Genomic DNA, 18,461 nt, shown 5'->3' on the forward strand with positions numbered 1-18,461 from the left:
GTAGACTAAAAAGGGTGGCTGCAAGTAAAAAAACAAACATGTTGGCTATCATAGGGTGAAGGATAAAATTAAAGAAAAACTTTATAAATGTAAGAAGTTTAAATTAACTGCAATGTTGAGAGGTTTGGAGGATTACAGAAGATCAAAAGAGTTGGTCAAATATGAAAATAAAGTGTTTGAAAAAAAAAAAGTTGGCTGAAAATGTAAAAAGTAATAGTAGGGATTTCTTCAAATACATTGAAGCAAAATGTTAGCATGGGTGTAGGGCATTGGTGTGGGAATAGTGTATGCTGCAAACATGCAACTGTCACTGATTAATTGTTAGCTATAAGCAGGCAGTCAGATTCAGCTGATTATCCATCATTAGTAAAAAATCTTATATTCAAAACAACACATCTTAGTCTGTACATTCATAATTATGCAGAATCAGGATGTGGGAATTTTACCAGATATTTTCTTGCTGTTGCAAAAGAAAAGTTGACTCCAAGTGAATGGAGAAGTGGCATCTGTACTTGTGCTTACTGAGCCACAGATGATAAAATTAATAAGCAAACTTTTCTAACTTTTTCATTAGAGAATAAACTATACTTACTTAAAGATTAAGTCATTAACATAAATTATATTCAATTAAAACTTTTTGCTGATGTACTAACTGTATATCATGCCTCTAAGCCTAAGGAAACAGCACAAACAAGATACATAATTCTAACCTAATGATGAAGAAAGGTTACATTATGTTACAAATAGATTGGTTCAGTTTTAATAATGTAATACAGATTTCTACTAAAAACTGACCCATATCTTACCTGTTTCATCCTTTGGCACTTGCACAGCTCTACTGCTCCCAACTATGGTTTCTTTTTGTTTGGGTGAGCATGGAATGTTGTCAGAGGGAGGAGATGACAGGTCTAATGGTGCATCTGAAAGATTATTTTTTATTAATTTATTTCAAAGCATATTATATGTGAGCTTTTATCCTATCCAGTATTCTTAACTTAAATGTCAAGCCTTTTTGTTATTCTTCTTGAAATTCAACAGTTTTGAATGTTAACAGTTACGAAAGACAAGCTAATTTCAACAACAGCTATCATATTTTGAATCCAAGTACCTTTAAACTTCTCCTGTAATTGGTTATTATAAAAAAAAAATCAAAACAATTATTTTACATTATATTTCCAATTTATACACATATATAAGAGCTATTAGTCAAATGTCTGGAATAAGTAACTAAACTTTTTTTGTGGATAAATTATAAGAAAAAAGAAAGAAAAACTATCTAAACAACAGCTACAAACAGTACTTGTTATTATGGTACTTGGTCTTATTACCTTTGCTCCTGCAGGGGTCAAGGGTATTGCATTTGGATCCATATTTATGTAAATGAGTGTATCTCGAATAATAATAAACTGATTTTCAGGAGATACAGTATCCCCCTACGACAGTATTTTCCAAATCTGGTCCGGATCCAGAATCGGATCACTTTAAAACATTTTTATAATGGAGATATATGGCATTTTCTCAGCTTGTTGATAATAACTGTGTAAAAAGTGATCGGATTAGGATCGAATTTCGGGCACACATTGAAAACGCAAAATTCAAAAGTTTGTGGTGGGGCAAGGGTATACAATCTCTCAGATTATTCTTGTTTTTATAGTTTTGCTAAAAAATACATGCAAATCTTGCCTGAAGTGTCATGGGACAGAACTATGCCTTTGCATCCATAATAAAACAGATCTTTTATGCTATAATATAAACTCATATTTTCTGTTTTGAATTTCGTGCAAAGCTACACAAGGGCTATCTGCACTAGCCATCCCTAATTTAGCAGTGTAAGACTAGATGGAAGGCAGCTAGTCAACACCACCCACTGCCAGCTCTTGGGCTACTATTTCATTAATGAATAGTGGGATTCACCGTAACATTATAATGCCTCTACAGCTGAAATGGCGAGCATGTTTGGCGAGATGGGGATTTGAACCCACGACCCTCAGATTGCAAGTTAAGCCCCCTAATCACCTGGCCATGTCAGGCCAAACCTATGGCATGGTGGTAAATGTCATTTCAAATCACAGATTATCTCATATTTAATATTCTGAAATACAAGAAGATAACAGAGGTGTAATACAGTCACTATTAAACCCTGCGGGTTATTCTAACCTACTTGAAATCTTGTGCAATAGATGATACTCAGCAGCAACAGAAAATGACCCTTAATCACGAAGTTAACTTATTTTACATAAAGTGTAACATTCAAATGTTTAGCTCTTATTTAATGGCAATATTAAGTTTTACTCCTCATGTACTTCTCAGATTAAAAAGAGTTTACTTTATGTTAATAATTAATTTTTATTAAAGAAGCAAGTTTCCCTTCCTACTCTGATATTCACATTTTTTATCTTTGGCTGAAGAGAAAACTAAAACTAATAATACATGGGTTATAGTTAAAACCTTAAAGACTATCAAACTCTTGAGTTTTCTTAAACTCGTAAGCTGTAGGTTATGTAAACTCTCTTGCTACGGGTTCAAACAAGTTCATAACCTTAAATTGATCATTAGTTTCAATACCAGACTTTTTAATTTGTTTTGTGTATTTTGACACAATTTCACAAGCTTTCAGTAAACATACAAGTCTTAGAATTAAAATCATAATTTTTAACAAAGTTTTTACCAAAACTTTCTCCATAAATATATGGAGTCAAAGGTTGATTACTCTGAGTGCAAAGTGATTTTCATTTTAAAAATACTTTTCTCCATCTGAAAAATTTTGAATTTTGTTTGTGTAACCTCTAAAACTTAAATAAATATCAAACGTTTTCTCAGTAAAACTTTGTATTTTATCTGATATTTCCTCTATTCTATCTATATATGCATTCTGTCAATTTAACCAACCTCTTAACCACCAGAAAAAATACAAAAATCTAAATTACTCTTTTCTCTTTCTAGAATAACAGCAAAATGTAACAGGAAAATACCGTTGTTTATCCTTAATAGCTTAAAGCTCTTGAGAGTATACATCTGTTTCTACTTATATTTGTTTTATTGTCCTTTGAACTATGTCTAACTAATAATCCAACCACATAAGCTGTAAATTACTCAGCGAACATGAAGCTCACTTTACCTTATCAAAGTATGTAACGCACAAGCTACTTACAAAGCATACCTCATGAAGAATTTTTGTTACTTTTTCTTTATCTTACATAAGAAGTTTCTAATTTTTTATACATTTTAGTTAATTTTATAATAATAAATAAAAAATAAACATGAAAAACAAGAAATATAGTACTTACCTGAATCTTTTTTTTTTTGCTATTGACTGTCGATGAAACTTGAGCCTACTTTTTTTATACTAATGGTACTACTACACTAGATAATCTTTTATTTGATCAAATAATGCACCTAAGAACAGAATAATAACACACAAAATGCAAACAATGTCCTATAACTATTATAAGTTTTCTGGCTTTCTAACTATGTGATAAAAGCCTTTAAAATTTCAGCTAAGCTACAAGATATGATTCCTGTGGAAACAAATTTGATATTGAACCAGGAAATATATAACTCTCTGTACAGAAAACAATGTAATATAATATGTCATTTGATATATTAAAACTATGGCTTTCTACTGGTTATAAATAATATAGCATTAAACTTCAGAGAGAACTATTGGCAATTTGTGAAAAAGAGGATGTGACAGGTAGGTGTTGTAGGAGGGGTCTGATTTTCTAGCTTATGGCTTTGTAAATAAATAAAATTGAACGCTATAAAAATTATGCTTTGCCTGAGTAATACCTATATTATAATGAGTAATTTATGATCAATTCGATACTTCTCAGAGAGGTAGTAAATAAATTAGAGAAGGGGGAAGGCCTAGAGGGCAAATGTCACAACTCTCATACTAGGGAAGATTGAGGATTTTTAAAAATATTTCCATATAAAATTAAGAGTTAAAACTTATATTAAAATTTGATTTATTAATTATGTTTTAATGCCAAGTTCATTTCTATACAATGGTAATAAAGTAGTTTAATTAAATTTTGAATGTAACTTTCTAAAAAGTCAAGACACAAACACTTTGACCTACGTGTTGTGAGAGGGTTAAGTACTTTTTTCAACATAAATAATTTAAAAAAATCCTGCATATGGATGAATCACTAGCTTGCTTATTTCAACTGAACATAGTTTAATAAGTAATTACAGAAGTGGTGTTTAATGTAAACAACAGTTATTACAGATAAGCTTTAACGTTAACATTTGCAGCAGATTAAAAATATTAGTAAAAATCTCAATCTGGAAAATGAATTTGAAAAAAACAGTTTAACTTCTTAAACCCAAGCAGATGGTGACAGCGTCCAATAACATTTATGCCTCTATGGCTGAAAACTAATCAAAACCATGTTATCCATCTTTTATAAACAGATCAGAAATTTTACAAGGTATGGTGATAATTATAAGGACATCATGAAAATAATTCTGGCAGAATGTGCAAACAATTATGGACTGAAAAAGATAATAAAACAAAAATACTGTATTCATTTTTGTAAATGAGCTTGGAGTGAATACTTGAAGCCTAAACTTTCTCAGTTCAACCACTATCCATCCAACTATAAGAAATTTTCATTTGTTTGGTCATTCTTTCTTAAGAATATTTGCATATAATTGTTGTTTACATAAAAAGTATCAAGAAGTTGTCACTACTTTAAATACTTTATATTATGGACTATTTCAATCAATCACCATATTGTAGGTTTTGAGGTAGGCCTAAGAGGTACTGAAATCATATCATCATGATGAGATGGTATGACAGAACTAAACTGATGAGGTTAATATTTAGCCCATACATTTATAAAAATTTGAATAAAACCTCCAATACTATATATCATAAACAAAGATTAATTACTTTAAAAAAAATGAAATTTAAGTTTTCACTTTACATAGGAAAAGTTTAACAAGTTTACATTAAGTTTGATGGCAGCTGCAGAAGAAGAACTGAAACCTAGTTTCTAATAGAAGGTGTTCAGAGTACCAACTTGTTTGTTCTAAGAGCGAAGATGTGCTGCACAATATGCACTCTAGGGATTAATCCTTGAATTTTGCTGTTATAAACCCATTATGAACTGGGTTCTGTACAATAATTTAAAACCTACCATTTCATGACTGAAACAGATGTAAAATGTGTTAAAAAACAGTAGTAACCATGACTTATGAACATTGATTGGTAATCAGTTTCCATATAGGCCTAAGTGGTAAAGGAATTTTACACTATTCATGATGGATATTTATGACAACAACAACTATAATTGTTTTAACTTACATCACTATCTGTGTTTTTCACTACTATTTTTTTCAGCTGTATGTATCATCTACACTCAGAACTGCAAACAAAGATGAATGTGATGTACGCACCTATACCATTTTTTTCTAGCAACTTTTAATAAACTGATCAAAAACGACTTTGTGATGATTAGGCCTAAATTTGTTGTCATTAATTCATAAACATACTTTTCCTTAGCAATAAACTTGGCCTGAGTCTTATTTTAAATACATAATGTCTCTGCATAGGTTTATAATTTTCAATTGATGATCTAATTACTGCTAAATATCAGAAAGGAAAACAAAAGTGCAAAATATAGTTTTGATTCAAACATTTTTTTTAAAGGAAAAAAAAAAAGCCCACTGTCAGGATAAACAAAGTAGTCATTTTGACATCACATTATGTTTTTCGCTTGCTAGAGGGACGAGGAGGGGGAGATAGCCTCATACTAGATTTATCCGTACAAATAAAACATTAAGAAAGATTTACTTTCTAGTTTGTACATTAAAAACAGCTTTAATGACATGCAAGTTAAAAATAATGATTCTGTCATATCTACCATACCCGATGCTTCTGTGGGGGTTACTGCACCATTCCAAGACACTTGAGATAAATTGTAAGCATATGGATAGTATGAATAGATGTGTGGATACAAGGGAATGTATGATGTTAAATCTGTTGGTCTATTGGTAACCCATGCTGGAATTTCCTTTTCTTTTGATGAAGGAGAACTGGTGACATCCTCCATGTTTTTCAGTTTTATAGGAGAATTCTTCTGACTGAAATAGTTTACCTCTGCAAAATTATCACAACAGAATACAGGTTATGTGAATTTACTTAAAAACCATGAATGTCCTATTTAAAATTGTCACTTAAGACTTTACCTACAGAAAGATCAAATATTTTACTTATATCATAAAAAAATTACAGCATTCTTTTTGATGGATCAATGAATCATAAAAGGATAGGGTAAAGCTAATTTGTGATTTTTTGTAATATTTGTTGAATTTAAAAAAAAAAAAATATTACTATCAGGCCTAATCTATGGAATAATGGGAAACATTCATTTGGAAGTTATGTCTGTTTAATACTTTGAGATTTTATTTTTGTTTTTATTCCAGAATTTTGCACAAATTTTAAATTGACAGACAAAAAAGAAGCAGCTTGTCAACAACTCCCACCACCAACACTTAAGCTACTCTTCTATGACCAAATAGTGGGATTTGACTGTCACTTTTATAGGGCATCCACAGCCCAGCATGTGTCTTTTGCAGTAAAGGGTTGCAAACCATGAATCCTTGGATTTACAGTCTGGGCACAGTAATCACTAGGCCATGCCTGGCTTACAATGAGAACTAAAAATATATGTGAGCTTTATTATGTGACATATCATAAGAAAATCAATTTTACATAAAATTAAAGAGAAAAAAATCATTTCAGTTCAACCATTATACACTCTGAAATTAAATGTACTTTAGAATAAAATTTCATCAAATCAAACTAAATAAAATATACATAATGGATAATTAAATATATAAAAATATTCTCAACATATTCTTTGTGTTATTCAAAAAATGCTCTGACCTACATAGATCATTCTCTCATAACTGAAATCCTTGACAGCACAAGTGTGGGTTGGAACTTTCCAATCTTAGCAGAAGTCTAAAGGGATTGGGTTTAGATCATTTTTCACAATAAAGACAAGCATTTGTTTAATCCAGAAAAACATGAAAAACCACCTTTTGGATTTTGTGGGTTAGACCACTTTTGCATAAAAGTGTCCAATTATGCTTAAACATAGCCATACATTCAAAAGCAGACAATTAAGAATATATCCTCAAATCAGTTACCTTTTCTCATATGTACTGTTTTTGCCTTTTGTGGGTCAGTGTTTTAGAAAAGGTAGTGGATGTTACTTTACGGTGCAAGTCTGCTAAGTGGATGTTACTTTACGGTGCAAGTCTGCTAAGTGGATGTTATTTTATGGTGTAAGTCTGCTAAGTGGATGTTATTTTATGGTGTAAGTCTGCTAAGTGGATGATATTTATGGTGTAAGTCTGCTAAGTGGATGTTATTTTATGGTGTAAGTCTGCTAAGTGGATATTAGTTTACAGTGTAAGTCTGCTGTGTGAATGTTACTTTATGGGGCAAGTCTGCTGTGTGAATGTTACTTTATGGGGCAAGTCTGCTGTGTGAATGTTACTTTATGGGGCAAGTCTGCTGTGTGGATGTTACTTTATGGGGCAAGTCTGCTGTGTGGATGTTACTTTATGGGGCAAGTCTGCTGTGTGGATGATACTTTATGGGGCAGTCTGCTGTGTGGATGTTACTTTATGGGGCAAGTCTGCTGTGTGGATGTTACTTTATGGGGCAAGTCTGCTGTGTGGATGTTACTTTATGGGGTAAGTCTACTCATTAAATCCACAACACTGCTAACAATCAGTAACTAAGCTATAACTGTACATATTTTTTTAGTTTAAGATTAAACATTTGCATATAACTTTTAAGGTCTAAAAAAAACTAGAAATCAATCTACCTGTAGAAGCAGACACCCCATTTACATTCTCAACACAATTTGCTGGATAAGGATAAGCCATATTGTAGATTGGCATGGACAGGTAAGTTAGACCAGAATGTTGTTCTTGGTAGCTTGTTAAAGAAGCAACTGTTGCATCAGACTTTTCCCATGTGTGAGTTGGAGACAAGATGTCTGGATTTGCACTGAAACTAGTCCATGTAGCACTTCCAGGATGTAAAGTGTTTGTGGCACTACTGATTACTGGGGGTAATGTTAATGGCTTGGCATTGATGCTAGTCCACTTGTTGTCTGCCGAGTGTTGTTTACTGATACCACCCACAGGAGAAGAGGTCAAAGACTTGAAGGAGGACACAGATGGACGTACATCAGGTGAAGAAAAAGAAGAACGTTTAATCTGTTTGGAAGACCGACGTGTGTTGAGCCCAGGGGGATGTGACAGAGTTTCATCTGGCCATGACGAGGATAATTGTTTTTGCTTATGACTACAACTGTTTAGCTTTCCATCAGTTTGACAGTTAGTCTCTACTGCATGCAGTTTGTTCACAGAAGGCTGCGATGATTTTATGGACAAATCTAGTGGCACTTCTACTGAAACAGAAATATTCATTGAAAATCAAAATCCACTTGTAGTGTATTTGATAAAAAGCACTGATATATATCTTGAATATAATCACATACTTTTTATTTTAAGCTGTTTAGAAAGAACTCACAAAAACCAACTTCACTCACTACATTACAGCAAAAAATTCAAAAACAAAGAAGCAATGAAACATAACATTTTGGCTTCTATGGGACCTGTTATTTTTAAGCATCAGGTGTGTAAAAATCTATTAGTAAGAAGCCTGGGTCTAGAGTTGTTCTGTTACTGAAATTTTTGTAAGATCTTTAGCCTGTTTATTGAAGATAAGCTAACTGATTGTTAGAATGAGATAAAACATGCATAAGCCAGTTACTAATTTGCATATTAAAATGTTCAATTATTTAAGTTTCATATTTCAAGCACATTCTTATCCACATAATAATTTTTGGGGGAGTAGAATGGTTATTTTTTAATGCAAAAACTTATTAGTACGAGATTAAACAGCTGTGTTTGGGCAAAAAGACTTGGTCCACCCACATGGAACTCTGCAGCATTTTTTTCTAGGTAAGACAAAATATGGTGAGGTGTTTCAAATGTCAGAGCCCTGTGTGGTTGTTTAGATTTTATTGTGCATGAAAATTGGATAACTTGCCCAGAGATTTCACATTTGTGTCACCTAAGCAGCACTAAATTGTATTATTTTTAGTTTTGTATTACTTTGAAAAAAGTTATTGCAATGAATATTATATGTATATATATTGGCAAAATGTAATAACTTAGTCATTATAGTGAAAAAAAAAAGATAAAAAGAAAATTGGGCTAGTTGCAACTAGAATTTCAGTTTGAAATAGTATATGTTTCTCATGCTTACTATTCCATGGTTTGTAAAAGGGTTGGGAATTATTGGAATTTAATAACTGATTAATTGTTTGTGCTTATAATTCTAATCTAACATTCTCATACAAGATTTTGATAGTTGTAGTAGTTAAAAATAGTAATAATTAGAAACATTACATTCAATTAGTTGATTTTTTTATGTGACAGTAATTGATGCTCACAGGTAATCTATTAATTGAGTCAAGTACTCAGCTCTAGTTAGTATATCAAAAGCGTTTTACACTAAAACTTATATTTCTAAAGGTTTTTTTTCCTCATTTCAAAGACTGACACCACCACAAGATTTAACATCTAAAGATACATAGTTTTCATTTAACATTCAAACTAAAGCATAATACGAAAGAAATTGAGAATGTAAAAGATAGGCTCTTAAAAAATCTGAAAATTTGAATGGAATTAGCTCCTTATACAGTTCAAACATACTAATTTATATTTGGCTCACAAAACTTGCCAAAAAATTTCTCCTCCGTTTACCTTAGTACAGTATTTTCCAAACTTTTAATAGCGGTGCCCCTCTAACTCAGTAAAGTTTTGTTGCACCCCCCCTTCACAATAAAATAATTTTCTCATGTGATAACAGCAAAATCAACATTTTCTTTACCTGTCTTTAATAAATTTTTTAAAATAACAAAATGATTGTAAGGAGTGAGTTAAAACGAGAGCAAAGTGATAGTTTTGTTAGGTTATCATCACCTCCAATTATCTTGTTTTTGCCATCGTTATTTTTGGCTTCTCCCACCAAAAAGCTGCACCCCCTCAGCAACCAGTATATACTCCCCCAGGGAAAGTGCACCTCACAGTTTGGAAAACACTGCATTAGTAAACTGAGTTTTATCTTAAAAAGAAGCATAATCTGATTTTTCTATTAAAATATCAGGCCTTTTACCAGCACCTTTAGACAAAAATATAGGTTTTTCTAATAAAACAAGTTATGTTTTTATAGGCCCCCTAATTTTCCTAAATACAGTTCTTGGTCTACAAATCAAAGTCAGGAATTTGTATATGTTCAGAGGCCAGTTGGGCTGCTTTAAAAAACATATTTGTGATATACTTTAATAGTGTGACAATATGAACTACTTAAGGTGGGTCTTATAGTTCTTTTTAAGACCTTTAAGTCATTTTTAGAGGGGGGATGGAGGTTGGGGTAACATATGGTAGAGTTATTGGAGTGGTATTTATTCTACTTTAAGGATTTTTTAGAACTTTTAAGGGTGGAGGATGGTAGGCATTGTTTAGTAAAAATATATTTTTTTGGGTGGCTTGATTTTATCTTATTTCTACTTTTAACTTTATTACATCTTTTTAAGGGTAACTGCCTTCCCACAACTGGCTGCAGACAGTGTAAGGCAGTAAGACTTGAGACGTTGTGGGTATAAGCACTCAATTCTGTACCCTTAATGAATTTTCCACAACTGCCGACTGGTTTCTCATCTGCTTTCTGGATTTTGTCTGATAGATGGGATATCCCTAATGCTTTTGGGTGCTATTACCACAGGCAATCTCCATTACAACTTTTGGATAACGATAGGAAAGTGCAAAGGTTTTTTTGTTTTTTAAATAGAGTTTTGAACCTATATTAAGTTCATTATTGTTTTATAGTGCTGATTGTGATCACCTATTGACAATTAATATAACTGATATAATGGTTTTGAAGTTATACCTCTTATTATATATATATACACACACACATACATATGATGGGAAAGGATAGAGACTATGGTCCCAGGAACTTTAACTGCCACAAAATAATTTTGGTATTGGCATACACAAAACCATAATAGACTAATAAACTTGACAAAATAAAAATATATACATTTATAGTCTATATAGATATTTTATTACACCTATGTAAAATATATATATATATAAAAAAAAAAGGCTGCCTTATAAAATACAGGCTTCTCGTACGTTTTAAAGCTAAAAAACTATAGAACTCACCAAAAGGTCTGAAACTTACCTTTTTTTTTATAAAAATAAGATACACTTATAGCTCTTCACACCAGGTTTTAACCTTTTTGATACAGTTGAACATTTATAACAATGCACCATTGATAAATACTTATTAAATATATTCATTTTTAATATACAATTTCTTTATCTATAAAATATTTAATTTCATACTTGTGATAAAACTATGTTGGTAAAATAATACAGATAAGCATACTACTGATGATGGACAAATACTTCTTTTCAGAAACATCAATCATTACATCAACAAGTTCTTTATGAGTTTCACCGTCAAAACTAAATTACTTTATGTAGTGTAAAATTCTAAATTAAATGTAGTGCAAAACTACAAACTAAATATAAAATCTGTGTGGAGAAACAAGCACATTGTTGTAAGGTGTAACTCCAGACTACCCGCTGTTCATAACTCTAGATTACATGTCGTGTGAAAATGTGTGGGAAGAAATGAGTACGTTGTTGTAAAGTGTAACTTCAGATTGTGCAGAAAACTGTCCATACAATCTTTTGGCATATAAATACAGACTACAATAGAAACCTAAAATGTAAAACTACCCAATCATTACAATGTTAAACCAGAGACTACTTAAGTAATTTGTAGTGTAAAGCTAACACATAGCTTTAGTGTACAAGTAAATATTACTTACTTAGAAAATAAATGATTACTTACAATATACTCTTGTAATTACAATTCAAATACACACTGAAATAACAGCAAAAACAAAACTTTGACATAAGAAACATATATGACTGTCTAAAAATTTTCAAAATAACACATTCTATTAACTCAATGACTAGGGTATTCATCACTGTTTTTACCAAGTTTTCATTCAGAATTTTAGAGAAATAGCAACATATGAACTTTTATGACATCTTTTGTTAGTCTGAGAAAATTTACTTGAAATTATTTATCAAAATGGGAAAATTTGATTTGAGCTACTTTTTTTTTTTTTTTTTTATTAAGAATTTATCTTATTACACGACAACTACTCCTTCCTGAATATAAGTTTTGTTTTGGAATAATTTTCCCATCAATACTTTTTTGACTTTGACTTCCTTCACAGTTTTAATGACATAGCCACTATGGCTATTTGTTTGATGAACCAAACAATGGACAACAAAATCTCTAATAGGTAACCACTATGAAAAAATTTAATGCAGTGATAAGAATGACCTTGCTTTGCACATATTTGTTAGTATTAATACATATTCTGAGTAGAATGAAGTAAATGTACATGAATATATGATTCTCTGATTTTTTTTTTACACAAGTGATAGACAGCAGACATTATGATCAGTAGACTAACCTTGCTTTACATTGCTGAGCTTGTATGAACTTGACAACAAATGTTTGTACCCGGTTTTATCCGTTGCCTCTAAAACAGTTTTCAACATAGACGGATATGAAATAGGCACTGAACACTCAATCTGTTGGGACACATCAGTACAGTTAACCTGAGAAAAAGGTCTCTTCACTTCTTCAAGGGTATTAAATTTTTGAGGATCCTGCTTATGGCAGGAACTGTAAAAGGGAATCTTCCTCCCCTCAATATTGTGAGTAGGATGGGAACATGGAGATACTGGTTCTGGTTTAATACAAAGGTCATCCTTCACTGAACATAGCTCACTAGGTCCCAGTATTTTTTTTGTACTACACTTGTCGGTGGGACTCTGAAGAGGGGAAATATCACTGTCGCTTGGGTCTGAACATACACCAGAAAAAGGAGACAGGGTTCCATCGTATGGAGTGGCTCTACCACGGTGTCTCCATTCACTGAGTGCTGGTGATTGTGGTGAATGAACAGGTGCTCCAAAGCTTTCCTCTGGCCACACAATAGCAAAATCATTTTTAAGTTTAGCTTTTTTACTGAAGCCTCCTTCCACCTCCTGAAGATCAGCACCATCAACAGTTCTGCTGTCCTCATACAGCTCAACATATTTCTTTTTACACTGTCCTGCACTGCATGGAAATGGAACTTTGGGGGTGTCTACAGATGGAACCCATTGGCACTGATGTCCATTAGTATTAGCATGTTGTTGGGCATTAAGTTTCAGAACCAGTTTTCCATCTAAATTAGAATATTTTAGCAATTAAACAAAGTTACATTAATCTGGTACAAATATTTACAGTTGATAAGCTGTGTAAGTTGTATGTTAAATTTAACAAGTAGTTGCAGGCAAATTTACTACTACAGCTAAAATATCCATCACAGCAAAAACTCTAGACTGATGCAGTATTTAAGCACACATATAAACAAATCTAATTTGCTCAAATAATAAAAGCAGGAAATACTCTGTCAAAGATGACACAAATAAGGCCTTATTTTTGATAAAACAATTAAGAAAGTGAAAATACACACAATCTTTTATTACTCCATCAAAATTCAAACACTTTTAACACCAAATGTATTAATTACAGTACAATACATATTGTTGATTTACACAAAGTAGCTGAACCTCATGAAGCCAGGTGAAATTATCAAAACTATGTACACGTTGTAAACTTTCTTTACTCTGTTTATTTTGGAATAAAATTATGTCAATCAAATAGTTATTTGCTTGATATATATATACATTTCACTTAACACTCTAGTTATGGACTCGCCCAAATCAACCAAGTTCGTAACTCCAAATTTAACTTTATAGTTTCCATATTACAGGATGTACTTCTGCATGGTACCCGAAAGTGATGTCTCAAGCGTAAATAAAACCAAAATTAAGAGTAACAAATAATTTCCTTTTCTGCTTTTTAAGTTCATATGTCATGCTGTGTTGGAGCATATAGAGTGCATAATTATTCTCATGATTCATAGCATGCGCACATTTTATTGATGTCACTACAGTACGAATTGCAACATTAAGCTTCTCTTATGTGACATCATTTTAGTGTCTACTGACAAACTGACAGACAACACACAATGGTGTAAGTGTTTAAAACAGGTGACCCTTCCAGGTGACTTTCATCCCCCTTTCGGGTAATAACTTCTAGTATGTTTTGTGTGTCTTCATGAAATTTCACAAGCTTTCAGTAAGCATCAAGTCTTTTGTAGACAACAAAAATAATAATTTTTAATGAAGTATTTTCACTAAAAATTTCTCCATGAAAATATGGAGTCAAAGCATTGAATGCTCCGAGTGCAAAGTAATTTTCATGTTAAGATTAAAAATACTTTTCTTCATCTGAAAATTCTCAAATTTCATTTGCATAATCTCTTAAACCTCTAAATAAATTTCAAACATTTTTTTCAGTAAAACTTTATATTTTATCTGTTATTTTCTCTACCTTCACTTTACACCAGGTTGATCAGTTTGACCAACCATGCAACCGCCAAAACAAAAATCTAAATTACCCTTTCTTTCTTTCTATGATGACTTCAAATTGTAATATGAAACTACATTTGTCTATCCTAAATAGTTTAAACACATAACAGTATACATCTGTTTATACTTAAATTTTATTGTTTTATTGCCCTTTGAATCATGTCTAACTAATATTCCCGCCACACTAGTTGTAAATCACTTGACGAACATGTACTTAACATTACCCTATCAAATTACAGTAATGCACAAGCTACTATCCAATTGCTTGCAAGCATACCCCAGGAAAAGTTTTTATTGTCATTATTATTTTTCTTTATATTACCTAGCCTAAAAGTTTCTAATTTTTACAACTTTGTTCTTTTATAATAAAAATAAAGAATACACAAGAAAAACAAAAAATATAGTGTTTACCACTCTTCTTTTCTTTTGCTGTTGATGAAACTTAACCCAACTTTTTTATACTAATGGTACTACTGCACTAAATAATTTTTTATTTAATTAAATAATGTACCAAAGAATGTAGAATAATAACACATACAAAGCAGAAAATGTCCTATAACTATCACAAATTTTATGGCTTTCACATTATGTTACAAGAGTTGTTAAAAATTCAGCTAAGCTCGTCAATGTATTTCCTGTGGGAATAAAGTTTGAACTGATAATTCTCGTTACAGAAAACAGTGTAATAGAATATGTCATTTGATAGATTAAAACTTTGGCTTTCTATTGGTTATAAATAATATAGCATTAAACTTCAGAGAGAACTATTGGCACTTTATGAAAGAGAGGATGTGACAGGTGGGCTTGCAAGAGGAGTCTGATTTTCTAGCTTATGGTTCTGTAACCAAACAAGATTAAAGTCTATAAAAATTATGCTTTGCCTGAGCAATGACAACATTATAATGAGCAATTTACATTAAATTTCATACTTGTTGCAGGGGTGGTAAATAAATTAGATAAGAGGAGATGCCTAGAAAGCAAATGTCATACTTCTTATAATAAGGGAAATTGAGGATTTTTTTTTTAAATATTGCTTTATAAAATTAAGAACCTAAAACTTACATAATATTAAAATATGTATAATTAGTCACATTTTGATGCCAAGTTTATTCATATACCAAGATAATAAAGTACTTTATAATTAAATTGTTAATGTAACTCAGTAAAAACTCAGGACATGCACAGAAAATGATGCCTGTCTGGAAAGAGTTAATGGATAGGATTCCATAACATAACTTTTTGAAAGCATATAACATATACGTAAGTAAGAAAGAACTTACGGAAATAGAACTGAAGGCTTCCAAGAGGTGATGTTTCAAGATCTAGGGTGGCAGTAACTGGCTTTGCCTTCATAGGTTTCACCTCTAGCACTTCAGCAGTTAAAGATGTAGTAGGAAGGTTAGGATGTGAACCTGTTTCATCATCTTGTTTATCATCTGATGGTTCATCAATGCGTTCTTCTGGTATTGAATTATCTGGTTCTTCACTGCTACCACTATCTGGAGAAGTATGAGGATCTCCTAGATCATCACAATCTATTATTTCTTTCTGTTCAGAATTAAAAAAAGGTGCTTTTATTGTTAAGCTAATAAAATACACAATTAATATATTAGGTTGACCCCCACACCAAATAATAACAACCTATCTATTTATAAACAGATTAAATATGCACTGAAAACAAAATCCTGCCACTGTTAAATCCTAGGACACAAAAATATCGAAGTTGCTAAAACTTGAGGTGATTCACTACTGTTTTTCTCACATTTAAAGTACTACTATTCTATCTATTTTTTGTACAGTAAACATTACAAGTATGTTGTATACAAAAAAATCAATTTTTTAAATAAAGTATTTTTACTAAAGATTTGTCTGTGAATTTATGGAGTCTTACAGTTTTCATATTTCATTTAAATAAAAAAGTTTTCGTGCATGGAGCGACATAAATACTATTTGTATTAGCTTCAATACCTTAGATGATCTTAATTGCAAAATTTCTTTCAACAAAGTGGTCTAGCATATGACATCATTAGGCCTACTACAGTATATGTAGGAAAACTGACTTTCAGGTCAATGGTTACATGGGTCCCGAGTAATGATCAAGTAAATAGCTATGTTATGTAATGGTTTTTATTGTATTACAAGTCATAAATTAACAAAAAAAAATTTATATTTTAAAAGGTCCCATTGTTATAATGCCATGTGTTTGAAGTTTCTATATATCAGACATAGTGACTTTTATGAGTTATTAATTTTTTATCACTGCAAGGTCACAAGTAGCATTACACTTGCCAATGGGCTTTAACTCTTTCAACCCGGGCTCAGTCCATAGGACCGACCTCGTAACCATTTTGTGCTTGCTATAGTTTTCATGCTATAACTTTTAAATTAGTAAGTGAGCATTGATGAAATTTGGCACATTATCAATAAACATTACAATGCTTTCATACACAAAATATCTAATTTTTTTATTAAGTCTTAAGGCTTGTAAAGCAATGTTTCTCTCATTTCTCTTTTCACATCTTGCTTATCTATCATGCAAAGTAATTTTCATTTTAACATTAAAAATACTTTTATGCATCATAAAATTTTTGAAATTTCACATGTAAAATCTTTATAATGTCTAAATATTTATAAAATGTTTCTTAAGAACAACTTCATATTTTATCTGTTATTTTCAGTAATTAATCTCTGTACGGGTTCATTACATTTGACTGATCTCACAACCACCATAACAATTAGGAAATAAACATACGTTATGCATCTTTCATTCTAGAATGAACACAAATTATAACACGAAAACATAAATGTTTAGATGAAATAGCTTAAATCTCATAACATTATACACTTATATATATTTATTATATTGACCTTTCACCCATGCCTGACTAACAATACAGAAGTAACAACGACGCTGCTCACATGCACTCATGTTACCATATCAAGCAACATAAAACTGACCTTTGGTCTGTACAAAGTAACCTGTCTTGGCTGTATTTTAGTAGACTAGTATTTTGTAAAATACAGTCACATTTCAATTATTATACATAACATATGTATATAGATTATTGCTATTTTGAAATAAGTTCTTAAACTTATTTTTCTTAAAACATAGTAAAGCAAACAATTATCTCTTCTAGTTACGACCTTTATACTCGGTTACTGCTTGACGTAGGTTGCTACGCCTTTTAAAATTTCATACGTGGAGGATATGAAACAAAATATTTTTTTTTATGTTTTATATATACATTTGAATAACTAAAAAATCATAAATTAGTATATAAGTACCATAGAATTCAACTATAATTTATTAAGCTTAGTAACTAAGATGTATTTGGGTCTCAAAAAATATGAAATTTCTAGCAGACTAAATACCCAAACTACCTCATTGAAATCTTGATTTAAAAGAAAGAAATGACACTAGGTACGTTAGAAACCACTAGGGGGACATTCTGAGCTCCAACTGGTTATTATATGTCATATATAGAAGTAAGTGTTTATAAGGGAGTGTTTCCAAAAATCGACGGAGGTGAGCGGGTGCCACTATGTTTGATTTATTATGTGAGCAATATCTTAGCAAATAGAAAAGATAAGACCTTCTTATTTCATATTCTAGTTGGTCAATATCTGTAATTTGAATTTCTAACTCGTATGATAGACTTAGTATTTTGACTTCACAAACATTTAATTTGAACCAGTGCTGCATTCAACATACCACGTGACACACAAAAAATCAATGTTTATCTAAGTTTTTTAAATATTTACTTTTGAATTAACAAATTGAGTAATATATAGTACTAAAATTTGAATTATAATCTACAGTTTGATACCAAACTTATTGAAATAAATAC

The 18,461-nt window shown here is 31.3% G+C and overlaps 1 protein-coding gene across 6 annotated transcripts in view; it reads right to left on the bottom strand.

Annotated features, from left to right (window-relative positions):
* The window catches only part of LOC106464591, a 59,622-nt gene that overhangs the window by 19,333 nt on the left and 21,828 nt on the right, over positions 1 to 18,461 (bottom strand). For 3 of the 6 annotated variants that reach the window (XR_002611786.1, XM_022392324.1, XM_022392326.1), the window contains exons 7-11: positions 15,894 to 16,161; positions 12,600 to 13,361; positions 7,848 to 8,438; positions 5,876 to 6,106; positions 807 to 920 (exon numbers count right to left, since the gene is read on the bottom strand). Coding sequence is in view for 4 of the 6 variants with exons in the window: in XM_022392324.1 (XP_022248032.1) it covers positions 807 to 920; positions 5,876 to 6,106; positions 7,848 to 8,438; positions 12,600 to 13,361; positions 15,894 to 16,161 (1,966 nt within the window). In the remaining 2 variants the exon portion in view is untranslated. Of the gene's footprint in view, positions 1 to 806; positions 921 to 5,870; positions 6,107 to 7,847; positions 8,439 to 12,599; positions 13,362 to 15,893; positions 16,162 to 18,461 lie in introns of those variants that run through there. The other 3 variants (XR_002611787.1, XM_022392325.1, XM_022392327.1) reach the window with 3 other exon arrangements.

The sequence above is a fragment of the Limulus polyphemus genome, unplaced genomic scaffold (genome assembly GCF_000517525.1).
Source record: "Limulus polyphemus unplaced genomic scaffold, Limulus_polyphemus-2.1.2 Scaffold1696, whole genome shotgun sequence".
Classification (NCBI taxonomy): Eukaryota; Metazoa; Arthropoda; class Merostomata; order Xiphosura; family Limulidae; genus Limulus; species Limulus polyphemus.